The sequence below is a fragment of the Furipterus horrens genome, unplaced genomic scaffold (assembly GCF_987537825.1).
Source record: "Furipterus horrens unplaced genomic scaffold, mFurHor1.1.pri manual_scaffold_2, whole genome shotgun sequence".
NCBI classification, from domain to species: Eukaryota; Metazoa; Chordata; class Mammalia; order Chiroptera; family Furipteridae; genus Furipterus; species Furipterus horrens.
This window is the reverse complement of record NW_028327172.1, coordinates 146,655,193-146,676,329: the sequence shown is the minus strand read 5'-3', so window position 1 is coordinate 146,676,329 and position 21,137 is coordinate 146,655,193. Positions and strand designations below refer to the sequence as shown.

At 37.2% G+C, this 21,137-nt stretch overlaps 1 protein-coding gene across 6 annotated transcripts in view; it reads left to right on the top strand.

Annotated features, from left to right (window-relative positions):
* The window catches only part of NEBL (nebulette), a 354,758-nt gene that overhangs the window by 319,910 nt on the left and 13,711 nt on the right, over window positions 1–21,137 (top strand). For 3 of the 6 annotated variants that reach the window (XM_090266578.1, XM_090266577.1, XM_090266576.1), the window contains 6 exons: window positions 208–300; window positions 1,790–1,882; window positions 3,123–3,227; window positions 4,142–4,313; window positions 7,137–7,229; window positions 8,407–8,556. In XM_090266578.1, coding sequence (XP_090122704.1) covers window positions 208–300; window positions 1,790–1,882; window positions 3,123–3,227; window positions 4,142–4,313; window positions 7,137–7,229; window positions 8,407–8,556 — 706 coding nt within the window. The remainder of the gene's footprint in view (window positions 1–207; window positions 301–1,789; window positions 1,883–3,122; window positions 3,228–4,141; window positions 4,314–7,136; window positions 7,230–8,406; window positions 8,557–21,137) is intronic. The other 3 variants (XM_090266579.1, XM_090266580.1, XM_090266581.1) reach the window with 3 other exon arrangements.

Sequence of the window (21,137 nt, the reverse complement as noted above, 5' to 3'; positions counted from 1 at the left end):
AACTCATTTTCAAAAGGCACAACTAACATTTGTGCTTGCTAAAGCAGACAAATCCGAATCCAGTAGTAGATGTGAACAGGAAGGTTAATGCATATCTACTGTGAAAAAAATATGTAAAAAGATAAGGTTAATTTGAGGCTCATCGTCTGTATTGTTTGGGTGGAGACCACTGTGCTATCTATTAAAATTCTTATTTATCCTCTGCAGGTAAAATACAAAGGAGAGATTAAACAGGCCACCACAATTTCTGATCCACCAGAGCTGAAGAGAGTTAAAGAAAACCAGAGGAACATCAGCAATGTGTGATCTTAGCAACTTCCTTCTTATGATATCAAACAGATTGTTGACATGTCAATGAATGGATTATGTTTATAAATGTTCATGAGCTGGAATTGATACTGAGTGCTGCTCTCAGTTGACTATCAATTTATTGGAAAGGTTTCAGGGTCTTAGGTCTGATGAGTGTAGCCAGGCATTCTCCCCACAGAGTTCCCAGGACATGCCAGTATGACTTTGTCTGCAGGTTATTGTATGTCTTTCTTATCTAGTCTTCCTGTGGATGGCTGCTGTGGTGCCTCAGAGGGCCTCAGCGCAGCTCCTGGCATCATGGCCCTGCAAATCAGCTTTCCCACTCCCTTCCTTCCTGCACATGTTCTTTTCTAGCCCACTCCCAGCTATTAACTTTATTTTATTTTAAGATTATTTATTTATTTATTTTTAGAGAGAGGGGAAGGGAGGGAGAAAGAGAGGGAGAGAAACATCAATGTGTGGTTGCCTCTTGTGTGCCCCCAACTGGGGACCTGGCCTGCAACCCAGGCGTGTGCCCTGACTGGGAATCGAACCGGTAACCCTGTGGTTTGCAGGCCAGTGCTCAATCTACTGAACCACACCAGCCAGGGCCCAGCTATTAACTTTATTTTTGGATGATGTTTGGGGAGAAATTATTAAATGCATAGATAAATAGGTGACATGAGACAGGCCCATTTTAGGGGCACTTGCAGGGGCTGTCACTTTTTACTTAGACACTCACTCCCAGCCTGCTCTAACTTCCTTCTGTTTATGCAATCTGTGAACATAATTCACTGAGAGAATCCTTTTCTGAAGCCATTAACATATAGATAGGGTTCTTCCGAGGAGGAAATTTGGAAATCTATTAGGTTCAAAGAAACCTTATATTCTTTAAACCTTTAAGTTATCTGACCAGATTATATCGCAAAGGCAGTTTATTGTTTGACACTTTGCCTAACAACTATATTTTGGAAAAGTAGATGCTCATCTTTTCCTGATATATTTAGAGTCATGCTTGATGTGACTCCATTACTCTCAAAAAGGAACATGGTCATTGAGAAGAAGGAACAGAGTAGTGGGAAGAAGGCTGGCCTTTTTATGCATGACCATGTCACCTATTTAAAGATAACCATTTAAAAGTTCAGCAACAGTTAATTACTAAGAAACCACAACCATACAGTACCGTTCTATATGGGTGGAGGAACCTCTAAGTAATAGTATCCATGAAGACATGTATTATAGTCCTTTGTGATGAAATGCTTGTTACAGTTTTACTTACAGTATGCCCATATATTTGAATACATTCACAGGGATTCACTGCTATGAAATGAATTAAAATAGATTGATTTAAGATGCAGGCATTTAAAATATGACTAGACCTCTGATAGCATCCTATTTTTCCTAGTTTTCTTGGCTAGTTCTTTAAAGTAAGTACTATGAGACTTTTATTTAGTTGAATTGATTTACAATACACATTTTTTTTTGTTCTCTGAAATGATAGGTTTATTACAAAGGTCAGCTGGGAAGAGCTACGGCTTTAAGTGTAACACCCGAAATGGAAAGAGTAAAGAGGAACCAAGAGAATATCAGTTCGGCAAGTGGTTTTACTTATTTTGGACTATCACAAAGAATGTGCCATATATTATTTACATACAGTCATATATTATTTACATACAGTCCTGTTTTTTGCTTGTGAAAACAAAATATACTTTTAAGAAACATTGGGGATATATGTGATAAGCACATGTGTTATTTTAGATGATTTCCAAAGTGCCAATGCTTAACTTTACATTTTCTTGCAAACCTCTGTTGATATTTCCAGATGTGACCAATAGTTACATTTAATGTTTGGTTTTAAACTGTATTATGTTCACTTGAACAATGATTATGTATTGTAGCCAGTGTCTTTGAAAGTGGTCAAGTCATTGATGTATGGGTTAAATAATTATCATTTTACAGATGTATTCCATTCCATGTGGATTGGTAAGTACTCTCTGCAAAACAAAATAAGAAATGAATCATTACTCCAAAGTAAGGACTTACAGGGAAAAAATTTTATATACATTTAATACAGAAATTAGTTATTCATTAAGGTCCCATGGTGCACATTAGTATAGTGTTCTTTCTCTTACTGAGTGACAGGGTTTCAGTACTGAGTCGCACTTATGCCCTCAGGTCTGCAGTAATTGTCTCCTGTATGATCAGCTTCACAAACCGTAGTGTTCCAGTGGACAGCTGTCAAGAAGAGGACTGGACCTGGGGATTGGCATTGAGGTTTTAGAATTTATACCTTTCCGGTGGCACTTCTGTCCAGAGATACTGACTGAATTCAACATAAATTACTTTTAAGTTGTGCTTGCTTAGAAGGAAACTAGATTTGTTTTTCATTGTCTCTTATCCTGTACGGAGGGAGAAATAAAACAAAATGGAGGGAAGCTTGGTATGCACTCTTCAACAGTATTATGGTGGAAATGGGAAAATAGAGAATAGAAAAGTAAATTTAGGTTCCATTTAGTTTGGGTTTTCCCTGTTCAATTTAAGTATGATAACCACTTTTACTGACTGCATTGTTAGTCGAAATTGTTCATTCACACATTTGTTTTCAGCTGATAGAGCGATTTAGGCCATTTTTGCTATAGTTTTAAAAAGAGACCTTTGAGAGTAAAATTTTAGATTGTTACTCTAGAATAAAATGTAATTCACTGAACAAGTTACCTGGGGGAATAATTTAGAATATGTTGTACATATTTTACTTACTCGGAAAACTTGAAAAACTTATGAATTTTTAAAATTATAATGGTCTTATTAAGTATGTTCAACTACTTACTTTGCAGGTAAAATATACCCAGGACCATAAGCAGATGAAAGGTAGACCAAGTTTGATTTTAGATACACCTGGCCTGAGGCATGTCAAAGAAGCACAAAATCTTATTTCAATGGTAGGGTACAACCAGATCCTTCTTCTTACAGTTAAAATGTACTAAGGAATGGCACCACCCAGTATACTGACGGCAACAGTTCACCATTAATCTGGATAACTAGCAGAGCATGGAAATACAGATGAGCCTGTCTTTTGGGGGAGACACTTTAATCACACTGAAATGTAATGGATATATTGCCTAATAAAATAATTTTTCTTGGTGACTCTTTTGGGTGTGTTTTTATTTTTAACATGACTACCATTAATGCATTTTATGAAAGATACTTGGCTGGACTTATTTCCAATTAATTTCAAGACAGAGTTCAGTGTGTTTGCATGTTACAAAGAAGATGTAATTTATATACCATAAAACTCACCCACTTAAACTATACAATTCAGTGATTTATATAATTCACAGAGTTGAACAACCATCATCCTAATCCAATTCTAGAATCTGGAAAGTGTATGTTTGGAAGTGTATATACATTTTTGTAACTCTTAATCTAATTTTACATACTGTTTTCTTGAATAACTATGTGGAAATGGCTGATTATTTTATTGCATATTAAAAGATAAGAAATAGGAAATTAATTTCTACCTAAGAACATTTTAAAGAGGAACTAGGATTGTGTATATGTGTGTGTGCATGTGTGTGTGTGTGTGTATCTCAAAAAGTCTTACTGATATTCAGATTTATATATAATTTAAAAGAGCTGCTAACCATAATAATGATAGAACAATATATCACCACTTGATTTCTGATGCCAGGAAGCTGAAGTTTCAGACATTAATTTTGGAATGGAAAAGATATGTATATGCAGAAAATAATTCAGATAGAGAAGATGCAGTGACAGCTGTTGTTAAATCAAAATTTTGTGAGCTATGTAATCGAGAATTTCAGTTTGAGTTAATATTGCTTTTCCTTTTTTTCAGGTAAAATATCATGAAGATTTTGAAAAGACAAAGGGCAGGGGCTTTACTCCTGTTGTGGATGACCCTGTGACAGAACGAGTGAGGAAGAACACCCAGGTCGTCAGCGATGCTGCTTACAAAGGTGTCCATCCTCACATTGTGGAGATGGACAGGAGGCCCGGAATCATTGTTGGTAAGTAGATGGTCCTTCCTGGCAGGTCCTGCTTGCCTGAGCTTTAGAATTAGCCTCCTCCTTTGTCAGACTACTCCTCCAATGTTTGATGTGGTGCCCAAATGAAAACGGACCAGCATGTTACTGTTGTGCCCTGTTGAATGGGGTCCATGGCATTTGCCAGGTAAAGTTTCAGTCCTTTCTGTAACTGGACATCCCTGTCTCTCATAACTTTCTGGTCTTAACAGGATGTTTCTGCTTGTTAAGCAAAGAAGCAGCTTAAATATCAGACATGGGTGATAACAAGGGTTGAACAGTTATTTTGTTTTTATTTTATTTTATGTATTTGATCAATATATTTTACTTGCAGACATCATCTGCATGGGTGACAGAAATAACAGAAATAATCCCGTTTAGGTCCTTTTACTACAAATAGACATCCCAGAGAGATTCTGATGGTATTCCATAATATGAATAGCTTATATTTAAAAAAAATATTTTCTCTAAACCGGGACAGTCGAGAGCTGTCTGAAAATCCCATATATCAGAGAGGAAAGAACCTCCTTTTCCTGCTGTTCCTTCTATTCAGCCAGGGGAAGTCTTAGGAACATAGTGCTTAAAAGTGGCTGAGACAGCAAGGATCAGACGAAGTCTTAGGACTGGACTGGACAGGAAAGTTATTAATTTTTCAATATATATCAACAACCCATACTTCCAAATGACCATTGTCTTCTTCAGAGTCATTAGCCTCTAAATTATTGTAGCTAATCCAATTATATAGCTCAACTAATATCTTTGGTAGCCATGCCACAATGGCTCTCAGTAATCTCAGTGTTAGCCCCAAATTAAAATCTTGTTTTTTAAATCTCATGGAAGGCCATTTAGAGATGACATGAGTGAGGGAAGTATATATTTGCCAGGCTCATGCCTTAGCATGAAATGGGTGCTGAAGTAAGGGCACTGAGTTACTTATGGTTATTAAGTGGCTCTGAAAGTATTTTCCAAAGAGAGACCTCAAACACATTTGTAGGTAGTTGATAGCTTTCCTGACCTTCCCAAGTTATGATAAGTTGTGATGTTTTCATCAAAACTATCACAGAATTAGAGATTAGAGGGTTTCCTTGCTTTGTATTAACATCTAATAAGAGATAGTTCAGAGTCTGAGTCCCATGAGACTGGAAATAGTGAGGGCTGCTCAGCTTACACCAGACCCCACCCTGGATCAGGAGCCAGGAGTGAATGTGAGATCCTTGCTAGAAACCATGAGATTGTCTAGACTTTGAGCTCTCAGAATTCTGTACTCATTACCTTTGAGATAGGAGTTACTGATTTTTAAAAATATAAGATATATATATGTAAAAATTATTAACTTCTTCCTGGGCAATCCAGAAGTCAGTTTATTTTTCCTAATTTGGGGAAACTGTTTTCCATTGAGGACTTGCCTATGAAACCACAAAATATATTACATTCAAGAAACACTGAGCTCCTGAGCCAGGCACGGAAATACAGATTTTAGAGATTTTCTGAATAATTCAGACTAAGCCAATTTGTGCATTTTTTTTAAGGGTCTGCTACTTACTGGTTGAGTAACCTTGGCTAAGCTAACTCAGTCTCTGTTTGCCTCAGTTTCCTCATCTATAAAATTGGAATAGTGCCCTGTCTCATGTGGCTCAGTTGGTTGGAATGTCATCCCATAAACCGAAGGGTCTTGGGTCTGATTCCTGGCCAGAGCACATCCTGAGCTGCAGGTTTGGTCCCCAGTCAGGGTGCATGAGAGACAACCAATTAACGTTTCTCTCTTACATTGATGTTTCTATCCCTCTCTTTCTCCCTCCCTTCCCCTTTCTCTAAAATCAATAGTATGTCCTCAGGTGAGAATTTAAAAAAATGAGAATAGTAATAGTATCTACTATAATATGTTATGAGGCTTAAATGAGTTATGTTATAACTAACAATAGTGCCTTCTAAGCACTACATAATATTAATTAAAGACAGACAAAGAGATCTCCAGTTCCAGGTCACGAATCAGTTGTTTTCACTAAAGCTCCATTTCTGCCACATATCTTTGAATAGGTTTCTATTTTCCTGCTCTTGGTACAGCACTATATAGATCATTTTAGAACCTGATAACCATTATGGAAAGAGACTGATAAACCCAGAAGTTATTAGATTTAGATTTTTCCTCCAACTAAAATAGGAGAATAAATTGGCTTGCACATTCTGATTATTGACCATAGCAGTGAACTAAATCTGTGGTCCATTGAGAGCAGGAAGCTTTCCTTTGTTCATCTTCCTGTCCCTCATTGGTCCTTGCCTGGTGCCTTGCTTTACTGCATTTTGCAGATAAATGTATCTACGTGGGCTGGCTCATACTCACTGGCTCAGAATGAAAACTGGCTGCTACTTGCCTACATTTAAAAAATGTATTTCTGTTACAGGTAGAGAATTTTTGGTTTTGTTTTCTTAGAAAAAATCAGACACTTCCCATGAATTACTCAGATGTTCTCATCAAATATTGTGCCTGTCTCAGTGTGTGGAGAACACAAGTGACCAGGGTGAGGGGTCAGGGGAGGCTGCACAGAGAGGGCTGGTGTGCTCGTGTGCTGGGTGATGACTCACGTGGAAGGTCAGTGGAGAACAAACAGGGCAGCTGAAATTGGATCATAACGTTTTCTCAACAATATAAATTTTCTTCGGTCTCTTCGATGTCTGCACTGCAGTTCGTTTGCTTATTACCTGTTTGCTCTTTACAGCTGTCACTTTCACGATTTTCTCTTGACTCACTTTGGTGCTGACTTCTTAAATTCATTCCTGATTTGTTGATGTTTTTCCTTTCGGTAAAAGACCTCAAAGTTTGGCGCACAGATCCTGGCTCTATCTTCGACATTGACCCCCTAGAAGACAATATTCAGTCTAGAAGTCTACATATGCTCTCTGGTACTTTTGCATTTTGAGTTCCTCCCCATTTATGTGGTTTTGTCCTGAAAGTGCAGCTCCTCTGAGCTATAGAGGTTCATTGTGCCAACTGTGTAATTAAATTTTAAAGTTGAGGATTTGAAAAACCAAAAAAGTGCTAGGCTGCTTTAAAATACCGTTAATTATTTATGAGAACAAAACTTGAAAAGAGCTTTTTAGTATAGTGAAATTTGTTCTAGATTCATTTAAAGGGGCCTTTAGAATTTAGTTACGTTTGCTTTCAAATGCAGTTGTTTGGATTGCACTAAACTTCCAAGATATAAAAAAAGATTTGTTTCATGAAAAACACTGTTACAACCTTTTAAAGGCAGAGTTAAAGAATTATCTATAGATCTGTTGGGAACTTACCTATATAGCATCATAAGTGTCTTAAAGTGAACTTTCAAGTATTCCTAAAATTTACTTGAGTTTTAATATAATGTAAAATTTGTAGTTTTCATAGGAAGTTTGACTTTTAATTTAGACTGCGTATTTATAATTAAAAGTGAAAACTGAATGGCTTGGATATTTAGGTACAGTGATAACATGGTTTGACATTTCAGACTTTCATACTGTGTTCAGCAAACCAAAGTTTTGACAACTATGCAGTTATTTTAAACAGTAAAAATAGACATAATATCATTTAGTTCTTGTCCTGCCCTCTGATTTCTACTTTAGATTTTATTGTTGACATTAATAAAATTGAAGGCCCAAAGCAAAAGGGGGATTCTAATTTTTAAGTCAATTTGATCCACATAGTCAGCCAAATAGTCATTTAAACTTCTAAAAATAAAGAAAAGACAACAAATATTGGATGTTGGTAACACTTGAAAACAATTATTTGTAACCAGTCATTATGTTTGATAGGAATTTATTAGTTTGCTAATGTTTTCTTAATTCTCAATTTTCTATCTCCATATCTCTTTTAAGCTAGATTCAAAATGAGTGTGGTGATCATTAAGTCAGGTATATAGCATACATTGTTACAGCGTATGCTAAAGTTTGAGAGTAGGTGATTACAATTTATAATACTCAGCTTTTGGATCATTATTTAATAAGGCCTTGTTTTTCCTTCTTGTTAAACTTTTAAGTGATTTTTTGTTTCCTATCTTTTTCAATTCACTTGATCACAAGTATGAATATTTTCCCTCCAATATAGAAAAGGCAAGTCACTATATGAGACAGCGGTCTCGGTCTCACTCGAGCAGTACTTTTGGTACAGTTCTGGGAGATGACAAGTCAGAGCTATCCGAGATTTACCCTAGCTTTTCGTGCTGCAGTGAGGTAACAAGGCCATCTGATGAAGGAGGTATCGAACATTAATCATTCTTAAAGAAAATTAATTCATTTTTAAAAAATGTGTCACAAGTGTGTTTTTAACACATTCTTTACCTTTGCATAAGCATTTAGCCTGGGTGTATTTGAAAGTTTTTTGTTTTGAGTCCTTTTTTTCTTAACTACTAATTTGCATTTTTGCATGTTCGTTTTTCCCATCTTACTTCACTATTATCACAGCAAATGTATCTTTAACAACAAAAGGGTTTTGGGATCTGCTTCATGAGTCTGCTTTACAGGATTTGTATGTAATGGATATACACAGCCAGAATGGAAACTTGAGTTCTGCAGTTTGTATCTGATTTCCATTAAGAAAAACCATTCTTATAGTTACTACATTTGAGTGGCTAAGTGGTTGCTATGAAATATGTGTGTGTTTGAATATTTATATACATTTGCAGTTAGAGTTAGATCTTGCCAGGAAGAAGTTGAGTATGATACTTGGGATATGAGGCTTTTGTTTTTAAATGGAAAATACTGTTGTTTGTTAAAAATGTTCTCTATATTTTATATACCTACCCTTGTCCTCTACCTTCTCCTTTTTTCTGCATCCAAGCTGGTGGATTAGATCTAAAATTTTTAGTTGAAAAGTGTTCTGGATGTTAAACTAGCTGCTGATAAGGTTATTATTAAAGATTTATTTTTATTTCGGTGAGGACATTACTTTCTACTCGCAACAGACTTCAGTTATACGGTGTGGTCACGGTGTCACACACTAGATCTTCAGGCCTTATTCGTCCATCGTAGCTGAAGGTGTGTATCCTTTTACCTATTGTCGTCCACTTCCCCCTCACCCGCTGCGAGCAACCGCTTTTCTACTGTTGCTATGAGTTTGATCTTTTAGATTCCACCTTGGTAGAAAGTTTTAAAAGATATCCCTTCTCTGTAGTTCTGATACAATATTTATAAAATAGTTTTGCTCTGCTGAAGGGAAGGTAGACATGAGGGATCTCCCCTTTCTGTGTCTGCTTCTTTAACAATTGGTTCAGTAACTTCTTGAGTTGTTTCTAGTTGGCGGGTGGCAGGGGAGGGACTTGGGGCTAATGATTCCTCCCTTCAGTGTGCTCTGTGGTTATGGAGGAACAGAATAATGTTGATGCTTGATGAGATAAATAAAACCCAAAGCCAATATGAGAACGCATCTCCATCAACTTTATTTAACTTTGTTTCAGTTCAGCACACTGGAGTTGATGTCTCTCCCAACTAAAATGTACCCTAGAGTCTTCGCTTCACTAGTCACCCTTTCTCTTTTGTCTGTGCACACCAATGCAGTGTCCACTCACTTATTGAGTGCTTTTGTACACCAGCCCAGAGCTTGAATCTGTCAACACACACAGCACAGAGTGGAAGAGGCATGCATATGCTCTAAGGGGCTTAGGGACTGGTGGGGCACCCTGCCATTAAGCAGATACTTTCCCAAGTACTGTGTAATTATAAAGAGAGTAAGAGGAGGACCAGGGAATGACAAGATGTATTACAGGGGAATTCCATCTGGTCCTGATGGCAGGGAAGCCTTTCCCAAGGAAGAAGATTTGAGCTGAGATACGAATTCTGAATGGAAGTTAAGTAGGCTAAGGGGCCGTCGGGAGGAAAATGTTTATAGTACAGAGAACAGAACATTGAAATGGTGTCATTCAAATGGAGGCATCAAGGAGGCAGAGTTCAGAGGAAAGGCCTGCACTGGGGATAAGCGTGGAAGTCATCAGCAGTCTCGATGATGAGGTCTTGGATGAATCCATGTAGAGGAGAATTCAGAGATCCCTCCTGCAGATGTCTCAGCTCCCTCTGAACCAGCAGATTCAAGTCCAGGTTCAGTTGTTTCTGACTCTCTTCTTTCTTCCAAGGTTGTGTTAGAAAAACCCACTGTTGTTGATCTCTTTCTTTTCTCAAGCCACCACTCTTTTTTCCTAATTATTTCGAGCGAGGGGACCCTGTACTATGCCAAACTGAATGAGAAAATGTCTCCATTGAAGGAAGGTATACATAAATTTTTTGCATTTATACTAGAATTTGAGTAAGAGTAACATATAGTTAAGAAGAAATAATTACATCTTTTCAAGTGAAGGACATTCCAGACTTCCTGGAAAGTGACAGAGGGGAGGTTTGGGCAGGAAGGCGGAGATCCCAGGAGCTCAGATAATGCCTTGTAAGAAAAGTTGACTCTCTGGAGACATTTATAAGCTTGTAACTCTTAGTCTTCTTGTCATGAGGCCAAGATGCTCCATCTTTATGACATTCCTTATTTTGGAAATTGAGGTATGACTTATGAAGCAAAAATAGAGATGTATCAATAAGTTTTCTTATAAATACAAGTGATGGTATACCCACAGCATAACTGTGTTAATTTGACTTTTCAAATTAGGATACATGGCAATATTCTCCTAATTTACATTTATTTTAATTGAAGCAAAGCATGTTCTACCAATTGGCAGCTTATGTCAGTATTCAGATTATTAGTGACATATCAAAGTTAATGTGCCCCGAACCATCTCCCCATTCCTCACCTTTCTTGCCCTTCACCCACACAACTGCTACTTTTTCAGGCTCAGTGGGAACTTTCCAGACTCTGAAGTCAGACCCTTTAGAGTCATCCTCCACTCTTGTTTTTCATGCCATCCCCCATCCAGCCAATGTGCAAATCTTGTCCACTCCACCAGAAATATATATCCAGAACCTGACTGCCTGTGGCCAGCTCTGCGTCACTCCGTTGTGTCAGTTGCTGCCCTCCCCCTTGGATCATCACAGTTGCCTCCAGTCTGGTTTCCCTGTTTCTGCTCTTGCTGCCTCATTCTGCCCACCCTCTGCTCGGTCTGTCTCTGTTTGGTAGCCAGAAGGATCTTTCTATTTTATTTATTTAATTAATTTTTATTAAAATATAGTTAATATACAACATTATATTAATTTTAGGTGCATAATATAGTTCTTCAACATTACTGTGTCTAACAAAATGATTATCACACTAAGTCTAGTAACCATCTGTTAGGGTGCAAGGTTATTACGATACTCTTGACTGCATGCCCTGTGTTGTACTTTACATCCCTGTGACTTATTTATTATGGAACTAGAAATTTGTATCTCTTACACCATACCCAAAAATTAACTCAAAGTGGTTTAAAGACTTAAATGTAAGACTAGAAATGGTGAAACTCCTAGAAGAAAACATAGGCAGTAAACTCTTTGACACTGGTCTTAGCAATATCTTTTTTGGTCTGTCTCCCCAGACAAGGGCAAATGGGACTACATCAGATTAAAAATCTTTTGTACACCAAAGGAAACCCATCAACAAACAAAAAATCAACACTCTAAATAGGAGATATTTGCAAATGACACATTCAATAAGGTGGTTAATATATAAAATACATGAAGAACTCATACAACTCAACATATAAAAACAATCTGATTCAAAAATGAGCAGGGGACCTGAATAGACATTTTTCTGTGGAAGACATACAGATGGCCAATAGGCATATGAAAAGATGTTCAACATCACTAACAATCAGAGAAATGCAAGTCAAAACCACAATGAGATACCATGTCGCACCTGTCAGATCAGCTATTATGAAAAACCAACAAGTAACTGTTGGCAAGGATGTGGAGAAAAGGGAACCCTCATGTACTATTGGTGGGAATGTAGATTGCTGCAGCCACTGTGGAAAACAGTATGGAGTTTCCTCAAGAAATTAAAAACAGAAGGATCTTTTTGAAACATAAATGGATCATGTCACTCTTCTGCGTACCTTTCATTCTGAATATAACCCAAATCCTCACTATCACCCACAAAGTCATATCCCATATGGCCCTGAATGCCACCTTGAACTCATTTCCTGCCATTCTCTGTACTTGTTCACTCCTGCCATTCTGGTCTCCCTGCTTTACTCAAACCTCCCGAGAAAGCTCCCACTCTGGGCTTTGCAACTGCTGTTCCTCTACCTGGAATACTACCCTCCACCCCACATATTGGCCTGCTTCTCCCCATTTTCCACACAGTGCTGCTCAGATGTCACTTTATCAGAGAGACCCTCTTTAACTACTAGAGACAAAATTGCACCCCTTTCTGTCCTATCTGTCCCTTTATCTTGCTTTTTTTTTTCATTAGCAGTTGATGCCATCGACCTCTTTCTTGCTAGAATGAAGCCCCACAGGAGTAGGGATGTTAGCTGATTTGTTTACTAATCTATTTCCAGCTCTTAGAATAAGCACTCAGCAAATATTTGGTAAATGAATGGAAATGGCCAAATTAAATTATTTTCAGCTCATTTAAAAAATTGAGATGTAATTGACATATAACATTGTATTAGTTTTAGGTGTACAATAAATTAATATTTTAAATACTAAAATACATATATAAATCTAAGTATGATTTTTTTCTAAATAACGTTCTATTGTGTAAGGCTTTCAGGAAAATTCATTTTTGTTTAGATGATGTTTTGATGATGTTTCAATAACATGAAAGCATAGCTGAAAAACCTGAAGTGGAAACATTCCCAGTGTATTTTTTTTTCCTGGTGGGAAAGGAAAGGAGCTGTATCCATGACTTATCTATCAGTTGCTATGAAATGTGTACTATGCTGGGCCCTGGTGAGGAGGTGCTGATTGACTGTGTACAAGTACGAAACGTTTATGGTCATGACAGCTGTTTGATGAAAACCTTTAGTGTCTATAGCTCTAACAGTCAATCAGATACATTTGTTTAAATACTACTCTAGAAACTGCAAAGAATTTTAGGAAAGTACATGTTAGTGGTAAGAGGAAGAAAAAGAAGATGTTTGTAGTATTTAGAAATGGCTTCTTGAAATTTGATTAGGACTTTTTAATGATAAAATGTGTTTTGGCCCAGAGCGATGTCCTTTAATAACTGGGCTGTCCTCCTGCTGCAGGGCGGTGTGTGTGGCAGTGCCCCACTGCAGTGGACACCACACTGTGCAGGAACTTCGCCCTTGCTCTCTCACGACTTGATCTTTGTTCACAGGAGGTCACCTAACCTTATTAGGTTAAGATTCCACATCTGTACCAGGAAGGATGTAGAATAAGAAGCTTTCTAATGTATTTTTTATTTCCTAGGCTAAGTGCCATAAATTTAAATGAACTTGTACTTTCTTTCTGTACCTTTTATGTATGAAAGTGTGTTTATGTCCTAAAGGCAATCTGTTTTCCTCGGTGGATTAAATGGCTGAGCAATTAGGAGAGTCATAGTTTTAGGGTCCTTCTTCTGAGCTAGAGAAAATTCTGATTGTTAGCACAAAGGGTCAAACTATCAGCTCATTTTCTTGAGGCAAAAGTCTGATGTTTTCATCATTCCCATTTGGTTTTCATGAGCATTAACATAAAAGCCTTCTCCTTGACATTTTTATCATTGTTTTAGTTATATGTTTCTCATGATACTTCCCCATATTGCTTCGATTGCTGAATATTTTCATTTTCTTATGTGATTATTTTGGGCTTTCTTTATGTTTCAGTCTACTTTCCAAGATATTAAGTTACCAAAGGGTATTCATTTTGCATTTCCACTGCATTACTTGGATGCAATAAAGGAGGCTTTTATTTAAACTTCATTGCATTTTGGGTTGATTCTTGAATAGTATTATTGGAAATAATCTTTATTGCTTTTTGGTATTAGATTAGGTTAATTTATTTTCATTTGACACAGTTCCTTAGGTGATAATAATCCTGATGGTTTCTGTTTATCTTATGCAAGGCTTCTTTGATCTTCACGTTTGTCTTTGGTTAACTTGCCTGCAACATGCATTTGCCTTCCGGTAGCACTTTGTATTTCCTCAGTTTTCCTTAATTTCCAGTGCTCGGTATTGCTAGTGCTTTTATGTTTGCAACCTCATCCCTTGTTTACCTTTTTTATTTTGAAATTATGTTCACTTTTGCTTCAGGTATTTTATGTGTTTCTGTCTTCCTCTGGAGCACATAAGCAAAGTAGAAGCAGATACACTTTTCAAATAGACATTTTCAGTGTTTCAATATTGTGAATTTTTCCATTTTGCTGTGAAAAAATCTTCTTGGGATGACCTAGTTCTGCCTTAACCGATGGGAAACAAGTTCTGGAGTCTGTGACAGCCCTAGCTGGGTTATGCTTATAGCACTTCATGCCATGAAACATGTTCTTTAAAAGAGGTTAGGTTGCAAGAGATGCTTTAGGACATTCTGGAACTCTCAGGATATTGTCAGTAGGCATACCAAGAGGGGAGTGTACCAATTAAGTAGCCAATTTTCCTAGTGTTTTATAGGCATCCATAACTCCGTCTGTTCATTCCCCAGGCATTTATCAAGTATCTCCTATATGTGTGAGATGTTAGAAAGCATAACAATAAAAGATACAATTATTGTCTTCAAAGAACTCATATTCTGGTGGGCGAACCAGATACCTAAAGCCATAGTGTTGAGGAAGGCATTATGACGGAGTAATGACTAGGCTTAGAATTGGACAGGCAGATAAATGGGAAAGGAACGTTATGAGCAGAAAAGTAGCATATGAGAGAGTACAGTGCATTGGAAACTTGGTGCATTTGGCACATCTGGAGCCTGGGAGCTGTGTGTGTACAGGAGATGGGCTGAAGAAGAAGAGGACCGGAACTAGAGTGTGCCAGTGCTGAGCCAAGTCTCTTTAGAGACAGAGTTCAAATGGACATAATTCCAGTGAACTTTCCTTGGGCTTTATCCTGTAGGAGATTTGGAGGCTATTTAGAGGACCAGACTGGTAGGTAGCTGAGTCTCTGCCTTTGGAGCTTGTCTTACTGTCTTAGAATCCAGTCTGTATTGGATGATTTAAATCCTACCAAAATCATCAACTCTTTGGGCAACAGGTGACCAGAAGGCTTTCTTAGTAGTCTTCTAAAGCGCTAATGGTGTGGAGATAGGATTGTGGACTTTGATTTCAAACTTTGCAGCCTCTCTTATTGTTGACATTTGTCCTTTATGTAGGAAGGCAGAAACACTAAAACCAAAGCATGTTCATACTATACTGACTCCCAGAGTCCAGACAAAATAGTCAACTGCTGGATGTTTAATAGGCATCTCAAATTTTATGTCCGGAACAAAATCTTATTTCCTCTCTTAACAGAAAACAAACAACTTTTTTGTCTGTTTGTTTGTTTTTGTTGTTGTTGCTCACCATCCGAGTTGATGACAATCATTCACCCTAATAGGATAAAACGGTGGAATCATTCTGATCATCTTTCTTCCTCTCACATTTCACATCTACTCCATCTGTAAGCCTATTGGCTCTATCCTCAAAATATATCTGCCCCCAGTCCTGCCACTTCTCACCACACACACTGCACCCTGCGCAAATCACCATCCTATCTGCTTGACATTGCAGAAATAGGCTCCTGGTCTTCGTAATTCCATTCCTGCTCACTTTGGTCCGGCCTCCACCTGGCTGCCAGTCATCCTTTAAAATCCTGCACCTGATCTGATTCTATTTTTGCTTAAAATACTTTTAACATCTTCCAATCACACTTAGACTAAAAATCATGGTCTATGTATGGTCTGCAAGGTTTTGCTGTAGTTTGGCCCTTGATCATATCTCTGATTTCATCTTCCACCAGCCTCCTGGCTCTAGCCACACAGATCTGCTGGCTGGCTTAGCATGCCAGGCGTTCTCTCACCTCAACTGAGCCTTTGCAATCACTGGTCCCTTTGCCTGGAACACTCTCGCAAGTGTTTCTGTCACTTGCTCACTTCCTTCGGGTCTCTGATTTTGATTTTTGTTTTTTATTCTATTATAGTTGTCCCAGTTTTTCCCCTTTGTCCTCCTCCTTCCATCCCATCCCCCACTTCCATAGACCATCCCCACCCTGGATCATTCATATACGTTCTTTGACTAATCTCTTCCCCTTCTATCCACCATTCTTCCCCTCCTCCCTTTCCTTTGGAAGCCCTGTTTCCCATGTCTCTGGTTTTGTTTTGCTCATTAGTTTATTTTGTTCATTAGATTCCTCTTATAAGTGAGATCATATGGTATTTGTCCTTCATTGACTGGATTATTTCACTTAGCATAATATTCTCTAGTTCCATCCATGCTGTCACAAAGGGTAGGAATTCCTTTCTCTTTCTTTCTGCTGTGTAGTATCTCATTGTGTAAATGTGCCACAGTTTTTTCATTCACTCATGTATTGATGGGCACTTAGGCTGTTTCCAACACTTGGCTATAGTTTTAGCACTGCCATGAACAAAGGGGTGCATAGGTTCTTTTGAATTGGTGTTTTGGGTTTCTTAGGGTATATTCCTAGCAATGGAATCACTGGGTCAAAAGACAGTTCCATATTTAATTTTTTTGAGGAAATTCCATACTGTTTTCCACATCAACACTGCATTCCCACCAACAGTGCACTAGGGTTTCCCTTTCTCCACATCCTCACCAGCATTTGTTGTTTGTTGATTTATTAATGATGGCCATTCTGACTGGTGTGAGGTGGTATCTCATTGTGGTTTTAATGTGTATCTGTTTGATAGCCAGTGATATTGAGCATTTTTTCATATGTCTATGAGCCATCTACACATTCTCCTTGGACAAGTGTCTGTTCAGGTACTTTGCCCATTTTTTAATTGGATTGTGTGTCTTCCTGGTATTGAATCATATGAGTTCTTTATTTATTTTGGAGATTAAACCCTTGTCCAATGTGTCATTAGCAAATATGTTCTCCCATATGGTCAGTTCCCTTTTTCATTTTGATGATGGTTTCTTTAGCTGTGTAGAAGCTTTTTAATATGAAGTAGTCCCATTTGTTTATTTTTTCCTTTATTTCCCTTGCTCTAGGAAATGTATCAGCAAAAATATTGCTACATGGGATATCTGAAATTTTACTGCCTATATCTTCCTTTAGGACTTTTATGGTATCACAGCTTATATTTAAGTCTTTTATCCATTTCAAGTTTATTCTGGTGTATGGTGTAAGTTGGTGGTCTAGTTTTATTTTTTTGCACATCCCTGTCCAGTTCTCCCGACACCATTTGTTGAAGAGGCTATTTTCACTCCATTGTATGCTGGTGCCTCTTTTGATTTAATGTCAACTAATCAGAAATGGTTTCCTTGATCACTCCACATAAAAGTAATCAACCCAGATACTCTCAAACTTTCTATCCTCTTACTCTGCTTTATTTTTTTAATAACGTTTTAAAGGTTTATTGAGGCATAATTGATATATAAAAATCACACATATTTAATGTACACATTTTGATGAGTTTGGACATATGCATACACCATGATACCATCATCATAATCAAGGTACTAAACATATTCACCATTTCAAAATTTCCTGTGTTGAGCAAAAACACTAAAAGTGAGAATTATCCTCAACATATTTTAAAGCGTACAATACAGTATTGTTATCTATAGGTACTATGTTGTGCAGCAGATTTCTAGAACTTGTTCATCTTGTATAACTGAAACTTTATACCCATTGAGCAACAATTCCCCAAATCCCCCCTCAGCCCGGCCCCTGGCACCACTGTTCTATTTTCTGCTCTATGAATTTGACTATTTTAGATGCTTCATAATAAGTGGAATCATGTAGTATTTGTTCTTTTATGACTAGCGCATTTCACTTAGCATCATTAATGTCCCCAAGGTTCGTCCATGTTGTTGAAATGTAGGATTTCTTTCTCTCTTAAGGCTGAATAATACTTCATTGTATGTGTTTACCACATTTTCTTTACTCATTCATTTATCGATGGTCATTTGGGGTGTATTTATTCTTAGCTAGTGTGAATAGTGCCTCAATAAACAAGGGGCTACAGATATTCCCTTGATACCAGGGAAATGTGGATCAAAACCACAATGAGGTATCACATCATATCCGTTATGATGACTGTTATCAAAAAAGCCCCCAACAAACCTAAAGGAGAAGTGCTGGTGAGCATGTGGAGAAATCTGAACCCTTACACACTGTTGGTGGGTGTATAGAATTGTGTGGCAACTAACGGATGCTGTGGAGGTGCCTCAAAAAATTTAAGATAGAATTACAAATATGATCCAGCAATCCTACTTCTACGTATACACTAATAACTCTTTTACTACCTGATATTCCATTATGTATTAACTAGTTTATTTGTATAGTGTCCATGTCTGCCCCAGAATATAAACTCTTTTGGAACAGAATATTTCTGCCTGCTTTTATTCTCTAGTCTATAATTAGCACCTAGAATAGAACCTGAATTACAGTAGACACTCAATAAACACTATTAACTATATAAACATATCCAAATTAAATTTGATCTGAAATATAAACAACTTTGCTACATGTATTGAATCATGAAAACATGGCATTAATCTTTATTAATGTCTACTTAAAGCTACTTTGACTTAAAAGTAACAGTGCAAGAATGATTCTTAATATAATTTTTAGAAAACTAGTGATGTCATATATACACTGGAATGTAACCTTATAACCTGTGTCTGTTATGAAGACTGAGTCCACTAATGACCTTTCATATCAAGAAATCAGTAAATCATTCCTACATTAACAATTCTGTTTTCATACAAGTGCTTCTCATCTTAGTGTTTTGTGTATTTTAGTTATGACATCTTTCCTCAGTAGGGATTCGATAAAGTAGAAGTGTAAATCCGAATTCTGAAATTCTTACCTTTTATGGCTTCTATGTCACTGTATTCCAGTTTATTGTTAGATCATAACCTCTGTGGAGACAGAATGAATGTACCCTGTAGCTTCTCTTCCAGTGCCTAGCACAGGACTGGGAGGGCTCAATAAGCAATGCTAAATGAAAGGAAACAAAAACACAAGAACAAATCGTCACTTTGCTGGACTCAGCAAAGACCACTAGGGTGTGCTTTGAGTTCCTAAGAACAATAGTCATCATTAAAAGTTAAATTTGGCTGTAAATTGAGAACAGAGATATTAAGCTCAGGCGTTACTAATACTGCTCTCCACCAGCAGTGTTTCACAATCTCTTTTAATGTGAATAGAATCCATAAAGTCGTAATTCTTTGCCCAGTATTCTCATTATTTTTTTTCTGTTAATTCTCTTTCCCATTGAGGGTTTATGTTTTATGATTTACAGATAACATTGCACCCAAGTTCAGTGTTACTGGTTTTTAGTTATGAGCATAGTTTTAAAATTTGATAACCAGAACAATCTACTAGAAAACACACTCCTTAATTTGAACTCTTGGGAACTTCATTTAAAATAAACTTGCCAGTATTTCTATTTTAGCCACTACTTCGCTTTTCTGATCACTGATGGGCAACTCCCCAAAACTCTCCCCAAATCCAACTCCTTCCTAACCTGTCTTCTTAAAAGAAAATATACTTAACAGAAAATCCCAGATGTGTTATTTCCCCACTGTAGTTGAGTATTATTTCTGATCTGAATTTGAGAAGTTTGGTACTGTCCATCAAAAAAGTAATGTTTTAGTGTCTTCATTGAAGTTTAGGAATATTTAGAGTTGATGGTTAAATTACTAAATCTCTGTGATAAAACTAATCTATAGGAAAATTATAATGTGAAATACAAATAGAGTATTAAATAATTATATTTAGCCATCTAGTCTTTAAGAACACACATTGTACACTTCTAAGAATTGTTACAAATCTCAAAAAGTTTCAAAACAAATTTTAGAAATGTTTAGTTAGTTCTTTTGCTCCCCAAGACAAAGGTGTAGGAATCTGATCAAATTGAAGTACTTAGAGAAACTCATTTTCCTGGCATCAATAGACTTGGAATGAAAGAAATGTGCTGTTTCCTTTTCTGAGTGTGAAATTGTGGAAAGGATTAAACACTAATGAATAACACCTGTTCCAAGATGCACATGTGTTTTTCATTGATTTTCAAAAATTAAATCAAAGGGTTCCATATGTGTATGAAGGACAAACATCTGACACTTAAAGTAGCAAACAATAAAACATTAAAAAGTATATTTCCTGTGAAGCTGAGCTGATTGGGGAAATGGGGAGGTTTGATCATCAGGAAGATATAAATATGGCTAAAGCATATGCACCAAGTGAGAAAGGGCTACAAGAGCTTTATAAATTGTAAAGTGGCATTCGCCGAAAGGACAGAATAGATATTCTTGATTTTCATATTATTGAACATTCGCAATAACATTGGAAATAAAAGGGTCTTTTTTTCTTTATGGATTAAAATTGATGTCCAAGTTGGAGAATAGACTAAGTACACATGCATATTTATGTGTTTGTCCTATATAAAATGGTAAAGTCATAATTTTTTTTTTCTGTAGACATGAACTTCCCTGCTCTCCCCCAACTTCCTGTTTCATCCAGGTGCCCCACATCCTTCTGCCCCAAGCCCCAGGCTAGTAGCCTGTGGTGATTGGATCCTGACTTCACTTAAAATTTCTAGAGGCTGATACTGCTGCCTGATGTATTAAGTTTCTGCATTTCATTGGTTCATCATCTACTGTTGCCCAGGCTTGTTGTCATGCTGTTTCTCTTGTGGTCAGATATGCTGCTCCTTATTGCCCAGTCTTACCCCCAAGATATTGCTGATCTGCCCGGGCCACACTTTTTAGTCATTCTGGTTCTTGATCATTATCTTTCACCATATTCCTGACCCATGTGTACTGAAATT